Below are 20413 nucleotides of genomic sequence, written 5' to 3'. Positions count from 1 at the left end.
ATGTCAGGCTTAACCGGTTACCCAGATGGAATTCGAAGGAAAGTGCAAGTGTTGCAGGAAGTGATGTTAATAAAGCCTTCACTTTTAAGCCAGTAGTGATCCTGTTCTTATCAGGTGATGCTATTCTAGAGGAAGTGGCTTCTGCCTTTTAAAGGACAAAGCCAAAGTCCTGGCTATGATGAAATATTGTATTCAGTTTCCTTTTTTAACACCCAAACTTCCTTTTCTTCTTTTGTGCTTCTTTTGTTCACTTAATTCAGACAAGGATGCATTACAGAGTGTGTAATATTTTGTTGCTTTCCATTCTGAATTACAACTCCATACTTTGGCTATAGACAACCTTGTAATTTTTTTCTCCATGTTTGTTCAAAACTAATTTAATCTTGTCACTAGGTCAAGCCAAAAACTTAGTGCCATACTCTGGACAAAACAAGATGAGAGACTGCTTTTGTACAATCAATTTGGATCAAGAAGAGGTTTTTCGCACTCAGGTAGTAGAGAAATGTTTAAGGTAAGAGCTTTATCACAATGGCAAGCTTAGCTAGGATGAGAATATATCTTTGATTAAAATGGAATATTAACCAGTCCCTTAATATGTAAAAAAAATCAGCTGGTCTGTAATTTTATTCTCTCCTCCCCCCTGCCTCATTGCGTGTCCATTTTGGCTTAGTTTCTGATTTTTTTATGTTTGGGTTACAGAAACAGCTTAATAAATTAAACATTAATAATGCATTGGAAGAGTGTGTTCAGATGTAATGCTGAACCATGCCTTAGTGTTAGAAGAATGAGACCTGGTGCCCCTCAAGCTCACAAGCTCTCTCTTCTGCCATGGCTCCAAGGAGATGAAGTTTCTTTTTCTGTTTTGGATTAACTGTGGCTAGCAGTGTTCCACACAAACTATGGCTAATCTTAATTACTGCTAGCTGAAACAGCCGAATAATGTATAGTTGGAAATTGGTCTATTTCAATGAACTCCTCTGTGATCATACTGGAGAGTGGGGGAACACGCCAGTCCAAAGCTTTCTTCTAAGGCCTGTTTTCATAATGTTACTTTGTTTAGTTTCTCATCTGAACAAGGACTTGGAACACTGCTCCAAACTAGACTAAACTTGCAAAACTTTTAAGTTCTTTAGCAGTATGGGAAAAAATATGAATAACAATAGTCAGGGCTAATTGTGACAACCTGTGGTGTTTACATGATAACTTCTTGAAATTTAAATTTTTGCTCTGCGGAAGGAGAATTGCACTCACATAAATGGTCCTTTATTCAAAAACCTAGAATCAGAGTTTTATTAAACTTAGACCCTGTTCTTATATGAGGCTTGTGGTGGTTCTCCAAGGGACTGGCCAGGACAACTTCTGTTTAGTTTCAGCATTATTGTACACTCTGGGCCCTGAAGCCAAAGTTAAAGCAGAACTTACCCTTACATTTTGAATGCATTGGCCGTAAACTTGTAAGGAAACACTTTTTTAAAAAAATGATCCACAAACTGAATAAGGTAAACAAGAAAATTCCATCAGATTATGTGGCTGGTGTGAATATAAAAAATAGTAAACAAAGCCTTTTGATTTCTTCGGTTTACATAAAATGCTAGTACCTATTGACTTCCTAAAGACATTTCACCATTTATTTATCCAATCATTTATTTACTTGAAAATTTTTATCTTCCGCTTCCATTGCATTCTGATTGCTCAGAGAGACTTGACAACAAACCAAAATAAATCAGTGCTGTAGACTCTCATGCAAGCACTATTACCATATTATTTTGGCCACTTCTGCCCAGTGTTTCCAGGTTTTTTTTTATCAGCTCCTGAAAACATACGTGTTTAGGTGAGCCAACCTATTATTATTATTATTATTATTATTATTTATTATTTATTTATTAGTAGCATGTATTAAGTTTGTATGCCGCCCTTAATTCGTAGATCTCAAGGCGGTTCACAACATAAAAATACAAGATAAAAAACCACACAAAATCTGTAATAAAAACAAAAGCAAACCAATAACCCCCTTCCCTTGTGTAAACTTGTCATATATTTTAATATCTAATTGTATTTTATTGTGTGAGTTGTTTGTGTGGTTATATAAACATGACTCTTGAAAATGTTTTGTACTGTTTAGCATTTTGGGAGAAATAACTACCGTATTGGCCTGAATATAAGCCTCACTTTTCCGACCGTGAAAAGTTAAAGTGCGGCTTATATTCGTGACCTTACAGTATGCAGCCAGGAGTGTGGGGCAATCAGTACTAGGAGTGCAGCAGAGCGGTGCCCGTCCTGCACATAGTCCCCCATCCTTTCCCCCAAGGCCGGGAAGCGAAAGAGAGAGGAAGCAGAAAGGTTGCCAGGAGTGCATCATGGCTCCCCCCGCCAAGTATGCAGCCAGGAGCAGTGAGGAATGGAGCGGCTTATATTCAGGATTTTTTTCTTTTTCTCTCTCCCCCCCCCCCCCCCAAGTTTTAAAGGTGCGGCTTATATTCAGGTGCGGTTTATATTCAGGCCAATACGGTAATTCCTTACAAGAGGCTTACATTCATGAGGAGAATCCAGTTATAAAAGTTACATAAAACAGGATTCTACAGCAAGTTACAATGGTGGTGAAACATTGTAAAATATTCAGTTACTTTGCTAAGAACCTGTTTGATTTCTTTCCCCAGCCCATTTTTTGGAGAAGAGTTCTACTTTGAAATACCAAGGACATTCCAGTGTTTATCATTTTATATTTATGAGAAAAGTGTTTTACAGAGGGATCTGCGTATAGGTAAGTATAGAATCATAGAATTGTTGGGTTGAAAGGGACCACAAGGGTCATCTAGGCCCCTGCAGTGTAGAAATCTTTTGCCCAACATGGGGCTTAAACCCACGATACTGAGATTAAGTATCTCATATTCTGCTGACTAAGCTATAAATTGAAGTTAGGATGGTAGCCACCTAAGTCATAATCTCTGTAGACCCACTGAAATTGGTTTGTCATGTCAAGTCATTTCAGTGGGTCAACTTAGAGTTTGATATGCCTCTTAATCTTCAGTGGTGGGTTTGTTTTATTAAAGGTAAAACTGTAGACAGGTATCTTATTATTTTCAAATGTATGTGTTTATTTTTATGGATTGTATCCAACGATGGCATTAGGCAAACATGTTCACATAAAGTAGGGCATCCAGTTTTCACTGATCCTCCTACCTAATGCAATCTGCTGCATCATATCTTTTATTCTGGAGGATCCATCGAACCCTTGGGAGAAGTTGTACATTGGATAAGAGAATTAGTGAAAATCAGGGGTCGAGCTTTGCACAAGTGGAAGTTCTTACACTTGCCTTATGCCACCATTAATTGTAATTCAACACTTTACAGTGGAACCTTGGTTGTCGAATGTAATCCATTACAGAAGACCATTCGACTTCTGAGGCATGTTTGAAAATGGAAGCCGAGATGTTCGAAAACTGTTCCACTGTATTACATAGTGTCTCTGGTAGTTTTCTCTCTAAATGATTGAGCAGACAAACGCCCAGCCAGTAGCCATCAATCTTGCCACAACATGTGTTCCCAGTTGACCTACAGGCCCCATAGAGAGGCGTTTTATTTTGAAATGTTTTTCATTTAGTTTCAAACAGTGCCAATAAGTACTCCCATCCCCAACACCTGCTGCTACTGGACTGCTTTGCTTAGGACACACTGTATGATGATTATTTTAAAATCTTCTCTAGAGCTATCTCTAGAGCTAAAATTAAAAATAGCATTTCTACCCAACACTGAATAACATGTACTGTCAAATAGGTAATTTTATTTTCTTTCTTTTAGGCAAAGTAGCTATCAAAAAAGAAGATTTGAGCAAATACTCTGGCAAGGAAACATGGTTTATGCTTCAGCCTGTTGATTCCAATTCAGAGGTTCAGGTAAAATTGAATAGTTGTAAAAGTTAATGTTGTGTTGTGTCAATGAAAGTCTTTCTTCCCCACCCCCATGTTTATTTGTAATTTTACTTAAGATTCCCCATGCTGCATGAAATGAATGCAGTTTTTGTGCTGCATTGTTCCTAGTCCATCAGAAAAAGGGCCTGTCTGCAATGTGTCCACAAAAATCAGTCTTAAAAACTAGTATGGGACAATTGAAAACTGGACATGTATATCTTTAATTTCTTGTGTGCCAGTTTCAAATATTTCAATTTAGATTTCATTTTCCTTCTCTTAGGGCACTTCAAAAGTTCTGAATGTGAATTAAATATATTTTACAAAAATAGCCTATAACATTTTTCAAACTACAGCAAATGTATGTATAGTTTAAAAATGCTCCATATTGTAAGACATTCTGAATCTCGTCTGTGATTACAGAGTGGAGACGGAAGTTATATAGGAAGCCTGTGTGTGCCTCCTATTCCCTGGAATGGTGTGATTCACTAACTGTAGGCACCAAAGTTGAGTGGGGGTAATAGGGCTCGGCTATGTCCTGTGTGGATCCCTCAGTTACATTTTGTCTTGCTGCAAATCATTTCTATTTTTCTGTACTCTACCCAGCGAAGGCTACCATACTTTACAGTCAGCGGGAGGGGTGACGATGCGAAGGCTCAGGGGGGAAAATGATTGGGGGGGGGGGACCACTGTTTCTTATTTTTTTTCTTTTCATTGACCTTCACATCTTGGGGGTGGGCACAGATTTCAATCCCTTTTCATAGTATAGTTGAAAAAGAAAATTCTAACTTATCAATGATGAAACAGTTTATAATTCTCTTTTGCAAGTGTTGATTGTTTTCCTGTGCATGGTAATGTATCTGTGTATATTTCTTTCTCTTTATCTGTGGTATATTGGAGGTGCTCTAATTCCAACTTAATTGTTTTAGAAATAGCGTATACAGCTCTTACGAAATAAGACAGCTGCTTCTTGATTAAACAGCAGTTTTAGTTGTCCTGAAAATAGTTTAGGTATATGTGAATCATGCAGTAATGTGTATGATAACAATGGCAAATGTGCAGCTGAATGTTGGAATTTCCAAGTAAATATTTTGGGCTTGGCTACAGGCAAAGCAAACTACATGGCATTGTGACATGGGTGTCATGCTGGAGGAAATGTCCCTGCTAGATTAACCTCTAATAATAGACATTGCTCACCATTCCTGAGACATGCTGGGGTTTGCCTCAGTATATATGTGCATTGCAACATCTAAAGCAATATTTTGGTGATAATTAGATTGATAGAGGAGTCATGGAGGTTTGTTTGGAAAAATGGTATAGTAACTGTATACAATATGAATCTGGGATAGTACTGACACTAATCCAGAAAATGTATTCATTGTTTTGTTTTTTTCTGGACCTTCACCATACATGTATATTCTTTCCCCTGAACTTTTCTTTTTAAAAAGAGTAGAAATTTGCTTGCATCAAATCATTTAATTATGCAGTGGCCCCACGGAATACATGTTGTCTGGCGTATTACTCCTGTGTCAGTACAACTGTGTAAACATGGGCAGTGAAGCAGCTATATATTTTTTAAGCTTGAGTATCAACCCAGTTTGGTAGATAAAGTGTGACCCACCAAGCTAGGCCTTTACAAGGCATGTTGACTTGAAAAAGTTAAGCATGTGCTTAATTTTGACTGGATTGTGTGTCATTTTATTGCCAGGAAGATTCCCCTATGTATTATGCTTGTCATTCATTCTGTTTTGCTTTCAGGGGAACTGCTTCAGACAACTGTCACTTGATAGCCTTCACAGGTTGAATACCTAAGCACTTTAGAAAGAATCTTTAGTACACTAATAGCAGTTAATTATAGAGGTGCTCAGTGTCTGAGTCCGGAAGTGTTCTGTCAGTGACTTTTTTATTGCTTCCAAAATAACAAGCCTACCTTGTTTAGGGTGTGTTCATATAGGCACAAAGTACTACTAGCAGTTCATTTTCAAGGTGGAGTGTGTGTGTGTGTGTGTGTGCGCGCGCACACACACACACACACACACACACTGCCATTTTTAAAGGTGATATTATGAATACTGCCTCATAGCCTAGTCTTCTTTACCTGAAGCTATTCTGAAGTGATTAAGATTTGGATCTCTACAAAATGTAGAACAGGTGTGGGGAACTTTGGCCCTTCAGATGTTACTGAACTGCAACTCCCATTTTCAGTGGTCATTGACCATGCTTGCAGGGGCTGATGGGTGCTGTAGTTCAGCAACATCTGGAGGGTGAAAGGTTCCCCTCACCTGATGTAGATGATCAGGTCCTCCTTGAAGATTTTATAAGAGCTCTTCATTTTAAAATAGTGATATTTTCATTTTTTTAAAAAACAAGTGCTGTCATATACAAGGAATCATAACTCTTTATAATGTAATTATAATGGAAAAACTGAGTAGGAAAAATTATTTACAAGTAATACCAAAATAGTATTCTAAGTTGATAACAATTTTCTGCATTAAAAAATATAAAATACAGTGCCTAATACTTGTCTGACACCTACTCACATACAGCTTATTCAGTCAATCACATATTTCATGCTAGCGATGCTAAAGAGCCTCACAGCTCTTGTCTTGCTCTTATTAAGCAGGTTCTAGCTTATTTTATAAATTCAGCACACAGGTTCTTGCAACTGAAACTCCTTTTTTTTTTAATTGACAGGGAAAAGTTCACCTCGAATTAAAACTGAATGAGTTGATTACAGATAATGGATCAGTCTGCCAGCAGCTAGTCGTACAGTAAGAACATTTATCAATTCTTATTCTTGTTTTGCTTGCTAATGAACATTAACAGGGTAATTCAAGTCAGCTTTCAGTATTATAAAACACATGAAAACACAATTAAAAAATAGAAGCTTAAAGGTTTAAGTACAGCAAACTTAGCCAATTCAAGTTGAACAAATGTGTTTTCAAAGATTCCACTTCAGCATAAAATGAACTGCCTGCCTTCCTGCTGAAGGTAAAACCACCACCAAGTACTGGACATGTGGAAGAGACTCTTGTAGACCTTTTTGGTTCTGTAGTGTTGCTGAATGCTTGCAGCAATGTAATCTGGTGTTTTTTATACACTTTTGGTTAGCATTGGTGTCATGATTAGTGTGTCTCAAGTTATACAAAGGAGTAATGGGAAAGGAAGTTGGCAATGTGTCCCATAAGATGTGAATGGACTTCACAGCTGAGGCACAAACAAGATGGTCCATCTTTTCTGCCACTGTCTTTACTCACTGCACATGCACTGCTGCACCTCTGCCTGTGAAAGGGACAATAACTTGCACAAAGATGCATTCAAGATGCAGATACCAATGTTGTCTGACTTCTCCCTCTACTGCTTACATCAGTGGAAGATGTTCCAAGGTTTACAGCAGGTCTGCAAGGATGTTGGCTTGTATGTTGTGGGACTTTTAAGGGCCATTTCATACAGTGACGGATATAGATATATCTTTAATAGTACAATTGAAAGCTGACATGGTAATGAAGGGAAAAGGAAATACAACTGTTCCACCACTAACTTTCTCAAATAAAAAAATATGATAATTACCTTTCAACAACACCCCCTGAATTACAGTGGCTAATAAATAACTTTTTCTTTGAAACACTGTTTTCCCCATGATAGTTATAACTAATCAATTTTACTCATGTGCTATATTCCAAGCTTTGTTCTGGCAGTTGTTAATTACCAGGTTTCTGAGCCAATTTCTGACTTTCACTAGTCTTGTTCTAGGAGCAGTCAGAAACACTAGGCTGCTAATGTAGAACAGTAGTGAATCTACTTAGGAGAATAAAAGACAAGGCACATTCTAACCCCCAAAAGTTCTCTTTTTCTCTAGTATACCATCTCCACAGTCTGCCTTTTAATAGACAAAACCAGTTTAACTGGAAGAGGAAGGGACCAAACATGCTTTGGATGTGAGCCAAAATGCTGTTGGCTAGCTTGCCAGAGGAAAGGCTTCCACAAACATTAGGAGATGACCATTCAAAGAGACAATGTAATGAAGCTTTGTGAAGTGCTGAGCAGTCACAGCTGGTTTCGCAAGATTTCAGACATTCTGAAAGGAGGCAACACCTCTTGTAGAATCCAAGAATTAATTAGCATGGTTAACTTAGTATAAAAGTGGTGAGGAAACGACTGATCTTAGACAAATAGATGGTTTCCTGGAGAGTACCTAGACCTCCAATGTAGACTAAATTGACTAAACTTTAAACATGCAGTTGAATTCTGCACAAGAAATAATAGGATCCCACTCCCTTTTTCCTTGTCTTAATGAAGGTAGCCACAAGAGTGATCAAGGCCAATTCAGTCCCAAAACTAGGCCTTAACCCAGAGTCTAGATAATCAGTATCTCCCAAGAGTGCCTGAAGCTGAACCAACAAGTGTCTTCTTGAGCACCTTATTAAAAGAGAAATTCATGACCAGGCAGTAGTGGTCATACATGGTCAGTGTGTCTTTATCCATTAGACTTGAAACTGCAACTGAATTAATTTGCATTTTTAAAATTCTAGCTTGAAGGAATGTCATGGACTTCCTCTTATTAATGGACAAAATTGTGATCCTTATGCTACAGTGTCTGTTGTGGGTCCTTCAAGGTAATACTTTTAACATACATTCACACTGTCTTAAATAAAATTAGACCTACACAAATTTAGTGATGTTGAAAAGGAAATGAATTATTGCACCAATTTTCAGTTGATTAATGTTGAGAAGCCTAATGTTATTAACACAATTGTGGAAAATTTAATCAATTTCTTGACAACTTTTGACAAAGTAGTTATGTTTGCCAAAGGACTTCCATTTGTGCAATAGGACTTCTCTCCCAGGGTGTCCCCTCCCCCAAGTCTGTTCTGGGAAAATAACTGAGGATATCAGCAATGTGTGGAAAGACATTGTCTGGGTGCCAGGTCCACCTGTAGATAGACAGCTGGTCTACCGACAGAGAAGCAACTGTAAGGTAGATCTGCAGTACAAATTTCTCAGGCCAGATCCACCCTCTTCACCAGAAATGGCCACCACTCCGTGACCAGATCTTTCAGAAATGGCAGGCATATTATCTGATACTAGTTACATATGTTTCTTATTTATTTGGAATATATACTCCTCCCACATGTATGTACACCTATGTATAACATTCATATTGACTTCAGTAGGGCTACACAAATTCAAGTTATCAGTAATGCATCCAGTTTACAAAGAATGCCTTTTCTGCTTGAAGATAGGCCTTTCATAAACATAGTTTAACTGCATGGTTCATTCATATCAATACAGTGTTTTTATAATTGTATGTTTTTAAGTTCTGTATGGTAAAACTGTACCATATTGGAATAGGAATGACCAAAAGAAGACAAAAGTAAAGAAGAAAACAAGCAATCCACAATTTAATGAAACATTTTATTTTGAGGTAAGTAATCTATCAAAATAAGCTTTTGGTGTATTGTTTGTGCATTTATGCTATCTTCTCCTTTGTTAGCTGACTTAATATGTGAGGTCACCAGAGAGATAGGCAGAGTTTTAGTCAAAGGGTCAGATTTTAAACAAAATAAAATAATAGAGAATGAAAATATAAATCAGCTTGGAAGAAAAGATATATAGTCTAGTCTTAGACATATTGAGTTTGAGAAAGTGATAGAAAATCTCCAAATACATATATTGAATAAGTTGGCAAAGATGGATTAGACAGGGTAGGAGACATAGAAGTAAAGCTGGATGTCAACAGCATATAGGTGGTATTGAAAACCATGAGGTTTGAGGTCTTTTAAGAAGGAGGAACTGCTGGGCACCAAGAGCAGCATGCTGAAGCCTTACCCACCCCACCCAAAAGAAAGGAGGAACGGAGGAGGCATTTCCCAGTGGAAATATTGAACATGTGATTTGACAGATAATGAAGATCAATCAGAGAAAATCTGTAGTGGAGGATTTCAAGGAAGAAAAGTTAGTTGTATAAAAGGTAGCAGGCTATGGGGGACACAGGCAGAGATCTTTGGATTTGTCTGAGTTTAGTAAGAGCATTCAATGTAGACCAGAAGAAAATTGCTAGGAAGTCAAGAACAGTGGGAATGAACAGTAAGCTTCAGGAGTTTGGAGACAAATATGTGGACTGTAAGTTGTGCACAAATCTTAAATAGCCATTTTTGAGGCTATTTCAAATATGTGTAGCTCAAAGGATGGTTTGAATTTTCCTGCTATAAGCTCATGCAGCTCAAAATATGAGCTGCTTTATTCATCTTTTTGTAATAAAGCTTCATTTCTTCCCAATCGCTGATCAGTTTTTTGCTTCAGAAATCTTGGGCACAGTATTTGTTCATAGATGTTCTCCATTATGATTTCTGCTGTATGTGGCTAGAAATGCAGTCTTTGCTTTACATATCAGTGGCTTGAATGGAAGGTTTCTTCACAGCCTAACTCTGTGGTTTGGCTTTCCTCTGAATGCTTCTGTTAATGGTTGTAACTTAGTGAAGCACATTTTACAAGGTTAAAAAAAATCTAATCACCTGCCAAATCTGATTTAGCAGCAAGTGTTGCAAAGCTACATATTCAAAACAATTGATTTGTTTTTTAAAAAAATAGGTTAGTTATGTAAATGTGGAGCTATAGATTAAATCTAGTTTATGGTGTTAAAATTCAATTTTGATATTCAGTTCTGAAAATATCCACAAATATCCACAAAGTCTTCTGCCTTTAAGGTCATTAGCTTAATCCTTCTGCAGAATAGAAAGCAGAAAATCATTGTTGCTGTGGTTGTGAATTATACTTGACTGATAACTACAATATTGACACTATTGTGTTTATGAAATAATATGAAGCTTGTAAAATATCCAGGAATGGCTTATAACATTCCTCTTGCTCACATGGTCAGCTGTGGTATGCATGTCTGTAATTTTCATCTACCACACTTAACATTTATTCATATGGGAGGAGCCCTGGAAATTGGTGGGGGAGAGGAGGAGAAAAGGAAGATGGAACAGAGTTTTCTCCATGCTCTCTTCGGCAGCACATATACTAAAATTAGAATGATACAGAGAAGATTAGCATGGAACAGAGTTTTCTCCCCTTTTCCTTCCCAACAGTTCTCAAATCCCAGCAGCTAACCAGCAATTTGGGCCCAAAAGCCAAAACAGTTCGGTTAGAAGATCAGTTTGTGACAAACAGACATGGGTTGTTTGGGAGGAAAAGGAAGGGGTTAGCTTTCTTCCACCTTCAAAGCTTCTGTTGAGTGGAGGCACTAGCTCCACAACAAGCCCCCCCCCCCTTTCTTCAGAGCTAATGCCTGCAAGTTATCTACTGTTGTATGCACCACATATTGCTAGAGCTGGGTTTTGGTGGGTGGAGGAGGCAGTGGTCATTCCCACCCATATTTTAAATCCTCAGCATGTCAGCACAAACATAAGGTTGTATCCAGTGTTAGCCCTGGACTCATTGAGATGAATGAATATGACTAACTTAGGTCCATTAATTTTAGCGGGTCTACTTAGTTGGATGCAACCCATAAATTATGTAGACCTACAAAGGAAATTTTGATTTATTTCTCTGACCCGGTGACAGAGGAAGGTGAAAGTGGCATGCATTCCAGATTCTGGGGACCTGAATCACTTGAAGATTCAGGAACTCTCCAGCCTTAGCATTTCTAGTGGATCAGTTTGAGAACTAGGTATTCTCATCCTGTTGAAAAATGGTAACTGACAACATACAATGTAACCCTTAGCTTTTCTGCTTTCATGCTTCTTCAGTTTGATGTCTGTGCAGTTATTCTGCCATTTAGAATTCTGGGCAAGGGAAGAAAGAGTTCTCTGACCTTTGAGTGCAAAGTAAGCACCCTTAGGCATCAAGACTGGGCAGCCTTCAAAACAGTATTGCTGGTGGTAATTTATATGGTAGCTGATGGAAGGATGTGATCCTTTACTACCTTCTCGACCTTTAGTTTAATCCTTGGTGCCTTATTTCGCCAGATCCAAATTGTAGATAAGGGCAATTACAATTATAACCCTCTAAATATATTAAGAGTTTCCTCACTCAGTTTTGGGATATATTAGAATAACTTTGATTCTTTTTGTAGTAAATGTGTGGTATTGGTAGACTTCAAAATGCAAAAGGAGAAATAACTTACATACATGAGTTTTACTTGCAGGTAACAAGGTCCAGTAGTTACACCAAAAAATCACAGTTTCAGGTGGAAGAAGAAGATATTGAGAAGCTGGAAGTCAGGTATATTCCTTAGTATATTAAAACCGATTATTCATTTTTATACAAAACTGTCAATCATTTTTATGATGCAGATAAAAACAGTACTCAAGGACTACAGAAAGCTGTCCAGATAAACCCAACTTTGGCTGGAGGCAGGGTGGGTGTAAGTCTAAAGCAGCCTTAGAGAGCTCATGATAATTACTTTCATAACTTGAACAGTTAATTTAGCAGAACATCTGACTACCTGTTTTATATAGCAATTGTGGTATATTCAGTATTACTTAACTAAAACAAGTCTTATTTCTTTATATGCTGTAGCTGGCATTGGGCTCCCCTGCTCTCTTTGCTATGGGAAAAAGTTATCTCTTAGCTCAGTGCTTTCCCCTGGTTGGGAGGGGAGCAAGAAGGGAGTGGAAACACCCGAGTCCCTTTCTTCATCTTGACTCCACTTGAAACCCAAGGAGAAAGAATTATCATCTGAAAAGCTGAGGATAGGAATAGTTTATTCCTTAACTTGCTTGAACTATGTAGGGAGGGTAATTTGGAACATCTGAGTGAAAATCACAATAGGCAACTCATTTAGGGAGGCAAGGGAACATCAATCATGCCACAACACAATGGATTTTATTTCTTTTCTTCTTAATATATGTGCTGTCTTAACAGAAATGTCAGTGAGGTAAGACTCAACAACCCACATAGAGTGCATGCCTTTGGGAGTCTTACAGCTTTTAAGGTTGTAAGAGCTTGGACTAAAAAATAAAAACCAGTGCATGTGTCATTGAAGTGTTACAGTTTAGTCAGAAAGAGCAAAAAATAGGAATATTAATAAATGCAAATAGAACTGCAAATGCTTGAGAAGAAAATGGTAATGTCACTCTTTTCTTTTTTTTAGTGCCTCAGTTCATCCAATATTGCTTTTATCTTGTTGATAAAGCCACACTTTTAACCAATATGCTGACATGGTTGCCTTTTATAGAAATAGGACACTTTTTGTCTAACTTAAACTATTGCGTGTGAGGTTATAAACTTGTTTGTGTGCATGCTGAATTGGCGTGGTTCTCTATGTGATGATAATGACTCTTGCAGTTATATGAAAAATGATTATGACAAAAAATGGTTAACTATTATTTAACTTTCAGGATTGATTTATGGAACAATGGTAACTTGGTACAAGACCTTTTCCTAGGAGAAATCAAAATTCCTGTCAAGGTGTTAGGAAGTGATTCCTTCCAAGCATGGTAAGACAACTAGGCAAAAGGCAGCTTGTAACATAGTTAAAACAAAAGGATAGGTTTTGTTATCTGTATGACTGTATGAAAGTGTTTGTAACCGGAAACAAACAGTTGTGCTACAGTTGTTTCCTGCAGAATCGTACTTGACATTATTCTTCTAGGCATTGCACTGCCTCACAGCATTCTTCTAGGCCAAATTTAAATTTAACTATTGGTATAGAAGCCCCTGTACAGCTTGGGATCAGTTTCCCTGAGAGACCACCTCCTTTATCCCTTATCTTTTTTTCCTTATCCATTGCTAGTATTGTGATAATCTGAATATTGTTTTTTGTTAGGTATTTCCTTTTTCTGCACACACTTTTGATGGCAGGCTGTTTAAAAAACATGCAAGTAAATAAATGCCAGTTAAGCATATATATTTCAAATATATTAATACATTTTTTTCTTGACTTGCTTACATCAAGCACAAACTCCACACATAAAACTGGTAATGCTTAAAATAATAGTTGATGCAAGTAAATGCTTGGTGTACTTCAGTATTAATTTAGAAAGTCAAAAAATTATCTTAATAAGCAAATTCAAGTTAGCTAAAATAAAAGGAAAGAAGGAAAGGGCAAGGTTATTGCTGCTTCTTTATTCTAAACCTAACTTTACTTGGTGAACTATAAATAAAATGCAAAATGAATCTCTGTCACTTGGATTTTCTTTTTTAAGGTACCTTCTACAGCCAAGAGACAATGGAAATAAGTCGTCCAAAACGGATGATCATGGATCACTTAGACTGAATATATGTTATGCTGAAGACTATGTGCTTCCATCACAGTACTATGCTTCCCTCAGAAACTTGCTGCTAAAGTCATCAGAAGTTGAGGTAACCTGCTTTGGGGACTGTTTAACCATTTAAGAGCAAGTTATACCATATCATATTTGCCTCTTGGCTGGTGTCACAATTCTACGTTGCATGGCTGTAAAAGGATACCCAGATTTGTCACTGCAGTCATAATAATAATTATAGATAGATAGATATAGATCTAGATATATGAAAAATAATACTGTTACTTATAAGTACTTATAATTCTTTTACTTATCTTAGTATGTGTAGTTATAGGTAACACTTACTTTTTAAAAATAGGTAAATACTCTTGTAGAGGTACACTGTACAACCATGAGAGCATTTAACTATTTTTTTTAAAAGCCACTCCTTGTGTCTTGAAAAGGTGGCATTTCAAAAGCTATTTGATGTGGCTGGCTGAGTATTGCAGTTCAAAGAAAATGTTCTAGGCATGCATAATCCAGGGTGAATTTAGAACATTATACGTCTACATTTTGGAATTGATTCAAATTCTGGTGGTTCTGTTGTCTTTCCATTTGGTACAACTGGTACTTATTTCAGTTATATTTCCCCCTTTTTATAGCCTATTTCTGCTTCTTCTGCTTACATTTTGGCTGAAGTATGTCGAGATAAATATGATGCCATTTTGCCTCTTGTAAGGTTGTTGATACATCATCATAAACTAGTACAATTTATCACTGCAGTGGCAGAGTTAGAATTGACGGATACCCAGTAAGTATTTCATTTTCCCTCTTTTCTTCCTCCTCCCAGTATTGGTGTCCATGACAAGTGCATATTTCTGTAATTTTAAGATGTTTTAAACTGTTTTAAATATTGTGTTTTAATTGTTGTAACCTGCCCCTGGGACCTTGGGGGAAAGGCAGGTATAAATTGTAATAATAGTAAACGTGTAAAACTTGTAAAATTTGCTGCTTCAAACTACCTTAGCAAAAGGTATCAAACAAGTTGCTTGATGGTAATGCAAAATGCATGCTTGACAGGGGTCCACAAATGAACCTGCCTCTGCTATACATCGGTCCCCAATATCCCAAGAAATTTTGTAAACCACTTTGAGGTTTTCTATATTCTATAATCAAGCAGTATAAATTTTATGAAATAAATAAGTAAACTTAAATAAGAACTATAGTAGAACTAAACTGAACTAAAATTCTGGCAAGGTCCATTGATCTCCTGAACCTGAGGAAGGGCAGGGAGTGTCTGCCAGACACTGTTCCCCCTCACTGCCCTATCAGTGTGGAGCACTTGGGAGACTTCTCTGAAGATCAGTATGGCCCCAAAAATAATATGTCACTCCTGGTCTCAGGGTGAACACAGATTTTGCTGGTTACTAAGATTAGCCATAGTTTGTGGACCTCTTATAGTGGAACTCAGGTGGCAGACTAAACTTAGGTGTGTGTCTGTGTGATCCCATTACTGTGGATAACTTGCTGAACCTTCATTATTAGTTGGCTATATTGCTAGCTCTGCTTTGACTCTGAATAAATATCTAATGATACAGCACAACATTCTACTTGTAGATAAAACCAGAAGAAAGGACACTTCGTCCTTTTGTCAAATAGGAATGTACTTGTGTAAAGGAATTGACATTTTCAGATGTGTTTTTGAAGATAGGTTTAGGGATGTTTAATTGACAGTTCACTACCAATACTACCAAACTGGTTGAAAAAGAGGTACCTAGGATGATAGGTTTGGATCTTCTACATTTTAAAAGTTGTTAGCTTTAATCATTGAAGATATCTTTCCTAGTCTTGATTTCTGTCAGTTGTGAATAGGATAGGTGTCTGCTTAGGACAGATTTTTCTTTACAGCTCTATAAGGATGACTTAAAGTTTATAACTAGTTCAGCTTCCAGTAGGCATAGACACCTATTTAATCTTAGTTAGCTAAATATATCGCAGATATTGCAGGTGTTTTAAACTCTGGTTTCTGAATACCATCTGTATATGAGCTAGATTGCTAGAAACTTTTCACAGAAAACTTAGGTTATGATTTATATATTCCTTCCATCTTGAATTCTTAATTATTCATATTGCTTTGCAGGGAAGCAAATACAATCTTCAGAGGGAATTCTTTAGCTACTCGATGCCTAGATGAAATGATGAAAATAGTGGGAAAGCACTACCTGAAAGTTACATTAAAACCAATTCTTGATGAGGTACTGTAACATTATGCATTAAAGTTTACAAAGCTGGTTGGTTAAATATTATTTTTTTTGGCACTGCTTCCAGCTTTATTAACCAGTGACTCAGTGCAGAGTTGTTTCTTAGATATCAGCCAGTGAGCACCACAACCAAACTGCACTTTATTAATAAGGACCACATAATATAGTTCCTGCTTGCCACAAAACATCTGCATGGCATGACGGGTTATCGTGACTCTTGTAAAGTGTAGAAGGGTTCCACTACACATATTATGGGAAATCTCTACAGCTTCCAGACAAGTGTGGTGGCTTTCCATATGATTGTAATCTGCATGCTGTGTCCCTTAAATGCATATAGTATGCAGACGTGTTTCTCAACAGTAAGAATACTACTGCTAAATGAATGAAGTTGCCTAAGACAACTCATACCTAAATGTACTGGAAGTGATCTCTTCAGTATCATCCATGTATGTGTACGTGCACCTGTGCCTATGTAGTTCTGATCCTATTCATATAAGTCAGTTACAGGAAGGAAACAGCTGGTGTCTGTTCTTAACAATTTATATACATAAAACTTCTTCATCGGGGCTAGCCTGAAATCCAGTCTCCAGGATCATGAGGGGAGGGGGGTAATAAAGCACTTATTAACTTTACTAGATTGCTACTGTGGGTGCACCTTTTCAGCATATTAAGGAAGATTGGAAGAAAAGAAAAGGAGGGAAATCAAGGTACCTTCCTCCTTGAGGATGCATGGTTTTAAGGTGTGAGTGCAGCCACTAGAAACATAAACATGCAGTGGCCATCTTTTTTTTCAAAAGTTTGCAGTATGCCTACAGGCAGCTTCTGGGGAACATTGATGGGTTTTGCCCCTCTTCTTACCTCTGGCTCAGTAAAGAAGAACAGACCTGAATAATGCCCTGTCCTGATATAACTGACTGAAATTTTACTCTTGTTTTCAGATATGTGATAATCCCAAACCTTGCGAAATTGATCCTTTGAAACTGAAAGAAGCTGATAATGTTGAAATACACCAGGTGTGTTTAAGTGATTTTGTTCAGCTTATATTCAAGGACCTAGTGCAGAGGTGGGGAACCCCAGGCCTGGCCCTGAGGCAGCACTCTAAGCCTCTCTGTCTCAACCTCTGGACTCTTCTCAGCTACACCCCTATTGGCCCTGCTTAGTGCTCTCTTTGAGTGTTTTTGCCTGGCTAAAATGTGTTATTGAACTTTGATAATGCCTCTTGCTTTTCTTAATGAAGGACAGAGGTGTGTAAACCAGCCTACTGTATAAAGGTAAAATTTACATTAATTGATTTGTCCATTTTTGCCTCCAGTGTCTCCTACCACTGGCATATGGGACCTAGAAGGTTGCCAGAATGCAGCCTTGGGCTGCAAAAGGTTCCCCACCCCTGACCTAGTGTATAATCAATTTTTGGAGTGATAAATGTTAGCCATGCTAAACTTCAACATCAAGCAAAATTGCTTAGAATCTGAGTGTAATTCTTCCACTTGTGTTGACTTCCAGTTACCAATGTTCTCTGTATATGGTAACTTCCATTATGTAGACCTCAGTATAAATAAGTACTACTGTAAATTAGTTCATAATTCAGTTCATAATACTGAACATGCACCTTACATTGTTGGGTTCAAAACCTGGACCCATTATGGTAGCCTTGAGAGTCGGTGCTATTAAGTATCAGGTTACTCTTTGTTCAAATAAAAGTGTTAGTGAGCTGCAATAAAGATAGAATTTGTAAGCCACTTTGTACCATAAAAATGCTGTTTCTAATTATTAACAGTAAGCATTGGTAGTGATATATGGATTGTCTTTTGGCTAGCTTGTACCATTGGCAGCAGTGAAAGTAGAAGATGTCAGTGCACTTTTCTATTGTGTAACTATGTATACAGGTAACTCGCAACTTATGTGTGTTTTACATGCATAATTTGAACTTTATGCGCTTGGCCGAAAAAAATAAAAGGGGTGAGCATCTGGCGGGGGGGGGGGGGGGCGACGACATAGGCAATCCCACCTGTCATTGCCACCCCACCTTGGGGTGGCAATCCCACCTTGGAGATCATGCAGAGGTAGAGTACAAGTTGCCTTGGGAGAGCATGGGAGGGGAGAGAGTAAGAGTGGCCTTGGAGAACATGTGCTGTGCTTTTTATGGGGGGCATTTCCAAGTTTCCACAGGGTTGTTTTGACTATACTCTATTTTGGCTTTACACTCTATATCTCTAGAACGTAACCCTCACATAAGATGTGATTAACCTGTACATATGCCAGTGTGTTTTATTGACCTTTAAAGTATATGATCTACATTTGCCTCTATTCCCAAAAGATTGCCATTGTTATGCTGGAATGGAGAACTTGTATGTAAAATTTTGTATTAGATTTTTCTTTGACAATAGAATAAAACAGTATGGATTTCTGAAATAATTTGTTTGCCTTCTAGGAAAATCTGCGCTTCTATGTTGACAAAGTATTCAGTACAGTTGTACAGTCAAGTATAAGTTGCCCTAAATTAATGTGTGATGTGTTCTGTTCTCTGAGGCGCTTGGCTGCTGAAAGATTTTCTAGTAAGTGTATTTTTTTAATTAGAAACTTATGTAAGACCTCTTGAAGTCCATGGAAGTGTTCTCAAAGAGTTGTCCAGTAGCATTCATAAGGAAACTGAAATGACAAAATTTGCAACTTTACATTTTCAATAGACTTTAAAAATGTTTATTGTAAACATGATCTGCTTTCTGTAAGCTGTGTACGGAGTACAGTGGTGCCTCGCAAGACGAAATTAATTCGTTCCGCGAGTCTCTTCGTCTAGCGGTTTTTTCATCTTGCGAAGCAACCCTATTAGCGGATTAGCGCTATTAGCGGTTTAGCGGCTATTAGTGGCTATTAAAGGCTTAAGGGATTAGCGGATTAGCTGCTAAAAGGCTATTAGCGGTTTAGCGACTTAGAAAAAGGGGGTGGGGAGCGAAAAAAAATCTCAAGACTTGCAAGATATTTTCGTCTTGCGAAGCAAGCCCATAGGGAAATTCATCCTGCGAAGCGCATCGAAAAACAGAAAACCCTTTCGTCTAGCGGGTTTTCCGTCTTGCGAGGCATTCGTCTTGCGGGGTACCACTGTATATGTACAGTGGTGCCTCGCAAGACGAAAAGAATCCGTTCCGCGAGTCTCTTCGTCTTGCGGTTTTTTCGTCTTGCGAAGCAAGCCCATTAGCGGATTAGCGCTATTAGCGCTATTAGCAGTTTAAGGGCTATTAACGGCTATTAAAGGCTTAAGGGATTAGCGGATTAGCTGCTAAAAGGCTATTAGCAGCTTAGCGCTTTAGAAAAAGGGGTTGGGGAGCGAAAAAACCCCTCAAAAATCGCAAGACATTTTCGTCTTGCGAAGCAAGCCCATAGAGAAATTCGTCCTGCGAAGCACCTCTGAAAACGGAAAACCCTTTCGTCTTGCGGGTTTTCCGTCTTGCGAGGCATTCGTCTTGCGGGGCACCACTGTATTTGTTAATCTATACTATATGTATTTGTTAATCTATACTATTTGGCATCAGCAGAACTGCATGCTTGTTATACCAAAGCATCAGTATGAAAAGAGCACAAGATAAGAGACATACAGTATAAGAGAAAAATACAAACGCAGATCGTGTTTTAAAATGTTGCATTAGACAACATTTTGAAATACAGCCATGCATCTGTTAGTGTTACTTATTGGTTAAAATGTGTGAAGCTTTGAATAGCAAGACGAATGCCTCGCAAGACGGAAAACCCGCAAGACGAAAGGGTTTTCCGTTTGCAGAGGCACTTCGTAGGACGAATTTCCCTATGGGCTTGCTTCGCAAGACGAAAAATGAGGAAAAAAGTTGAATTTTTTTTTTGCTCCAAAACCCCTTATTTTGAATCGCTAAGCTGCTAAAAGCATTTTAGCAGCAAAACCGCTAATCCCCCACCCCTTAAAAAGCCGTTTTTAGCCCTTAAATCGCCAATAGCGCTAATAGCGCTACTCCGTCAATGGGCTTGCTTCGCAAGACGAAAAAACCGCAAGACGAAAAGACCCGCGGAACGGATTCTTTTCATCTTG

General features: G+C 37.9%; 1 protein-coding gene across 2 annotated transcripts in view; it reads left to right on the top strand.

The window, feature by feature from the left end:
* RASA2 (RAS p21 protein activator 2) overlaps window positions 1–20413 on the top strand; it is a 46530-nt gene that overhangs the window by 6999 nt on the left and 19118 nt on the right. The window contains exons 2-14 of one of the 2 annotated variants that reach the window (XM_083442668.1): window positions 394–511; window positions 2658–2761; window positions 3799–3893; window positions 6600–6676; window positions 8438–8521; window positions 9258–9330; window positions 12055–12131; window positions 13250–13348; window positions 14057–14213; window positions 14758–14906; window positions 16236–16350; window positions 17295–17369; window positions 18788–18911. In XM_083442668.1, coding sequence (XP_083298794.1) covers window positions 394–511; window positions 2658–2761; window positions 3799–3893; window positions 6600–6676; window positions 8438–8521; window positions 9258–9330; window positions 12055–12131; window positions 13250–13348; window positions 14057–14213; window positions 14758–14906; window positions 16236–16350; window positions 17295–17369; window positions 18788–18911 — 1347 coding nt within the window. The remainder of the gene's footprint in view (window positions 1–393; window positions 512–2657; window positions 2762–3798; window positions 3894–6599; window positions 6677–8437; window positions 8522–9257; window positions 9331–12054; window positions 12132–13249; window positions 13349–14056; window positions 14214–14757; window positions 14907–16235; window positions 16351–17294; window positions 17370–18787; window positions 18912–20413) is intronic. The other variant, XM_083442669.1, reaches the window with a different exon arrangement.

The sequence above is a fragment of the Podarcis tiliguerta genome, assembly GCF_965153285.1.
Source record: "Podarcis tiliguerta genome assembly, chromosome: 5".
NCBI classification, from domain to species: domain Eukaryota; kingdom Metazoa; phylum Chordata; class Lepidosauria; order Squamata; family Lacertidae; genus Podarcis; species Podarcis tiliguerta.
This window is presented reverse-complemented; position numbering and strand designations above follow the sequence as displayed.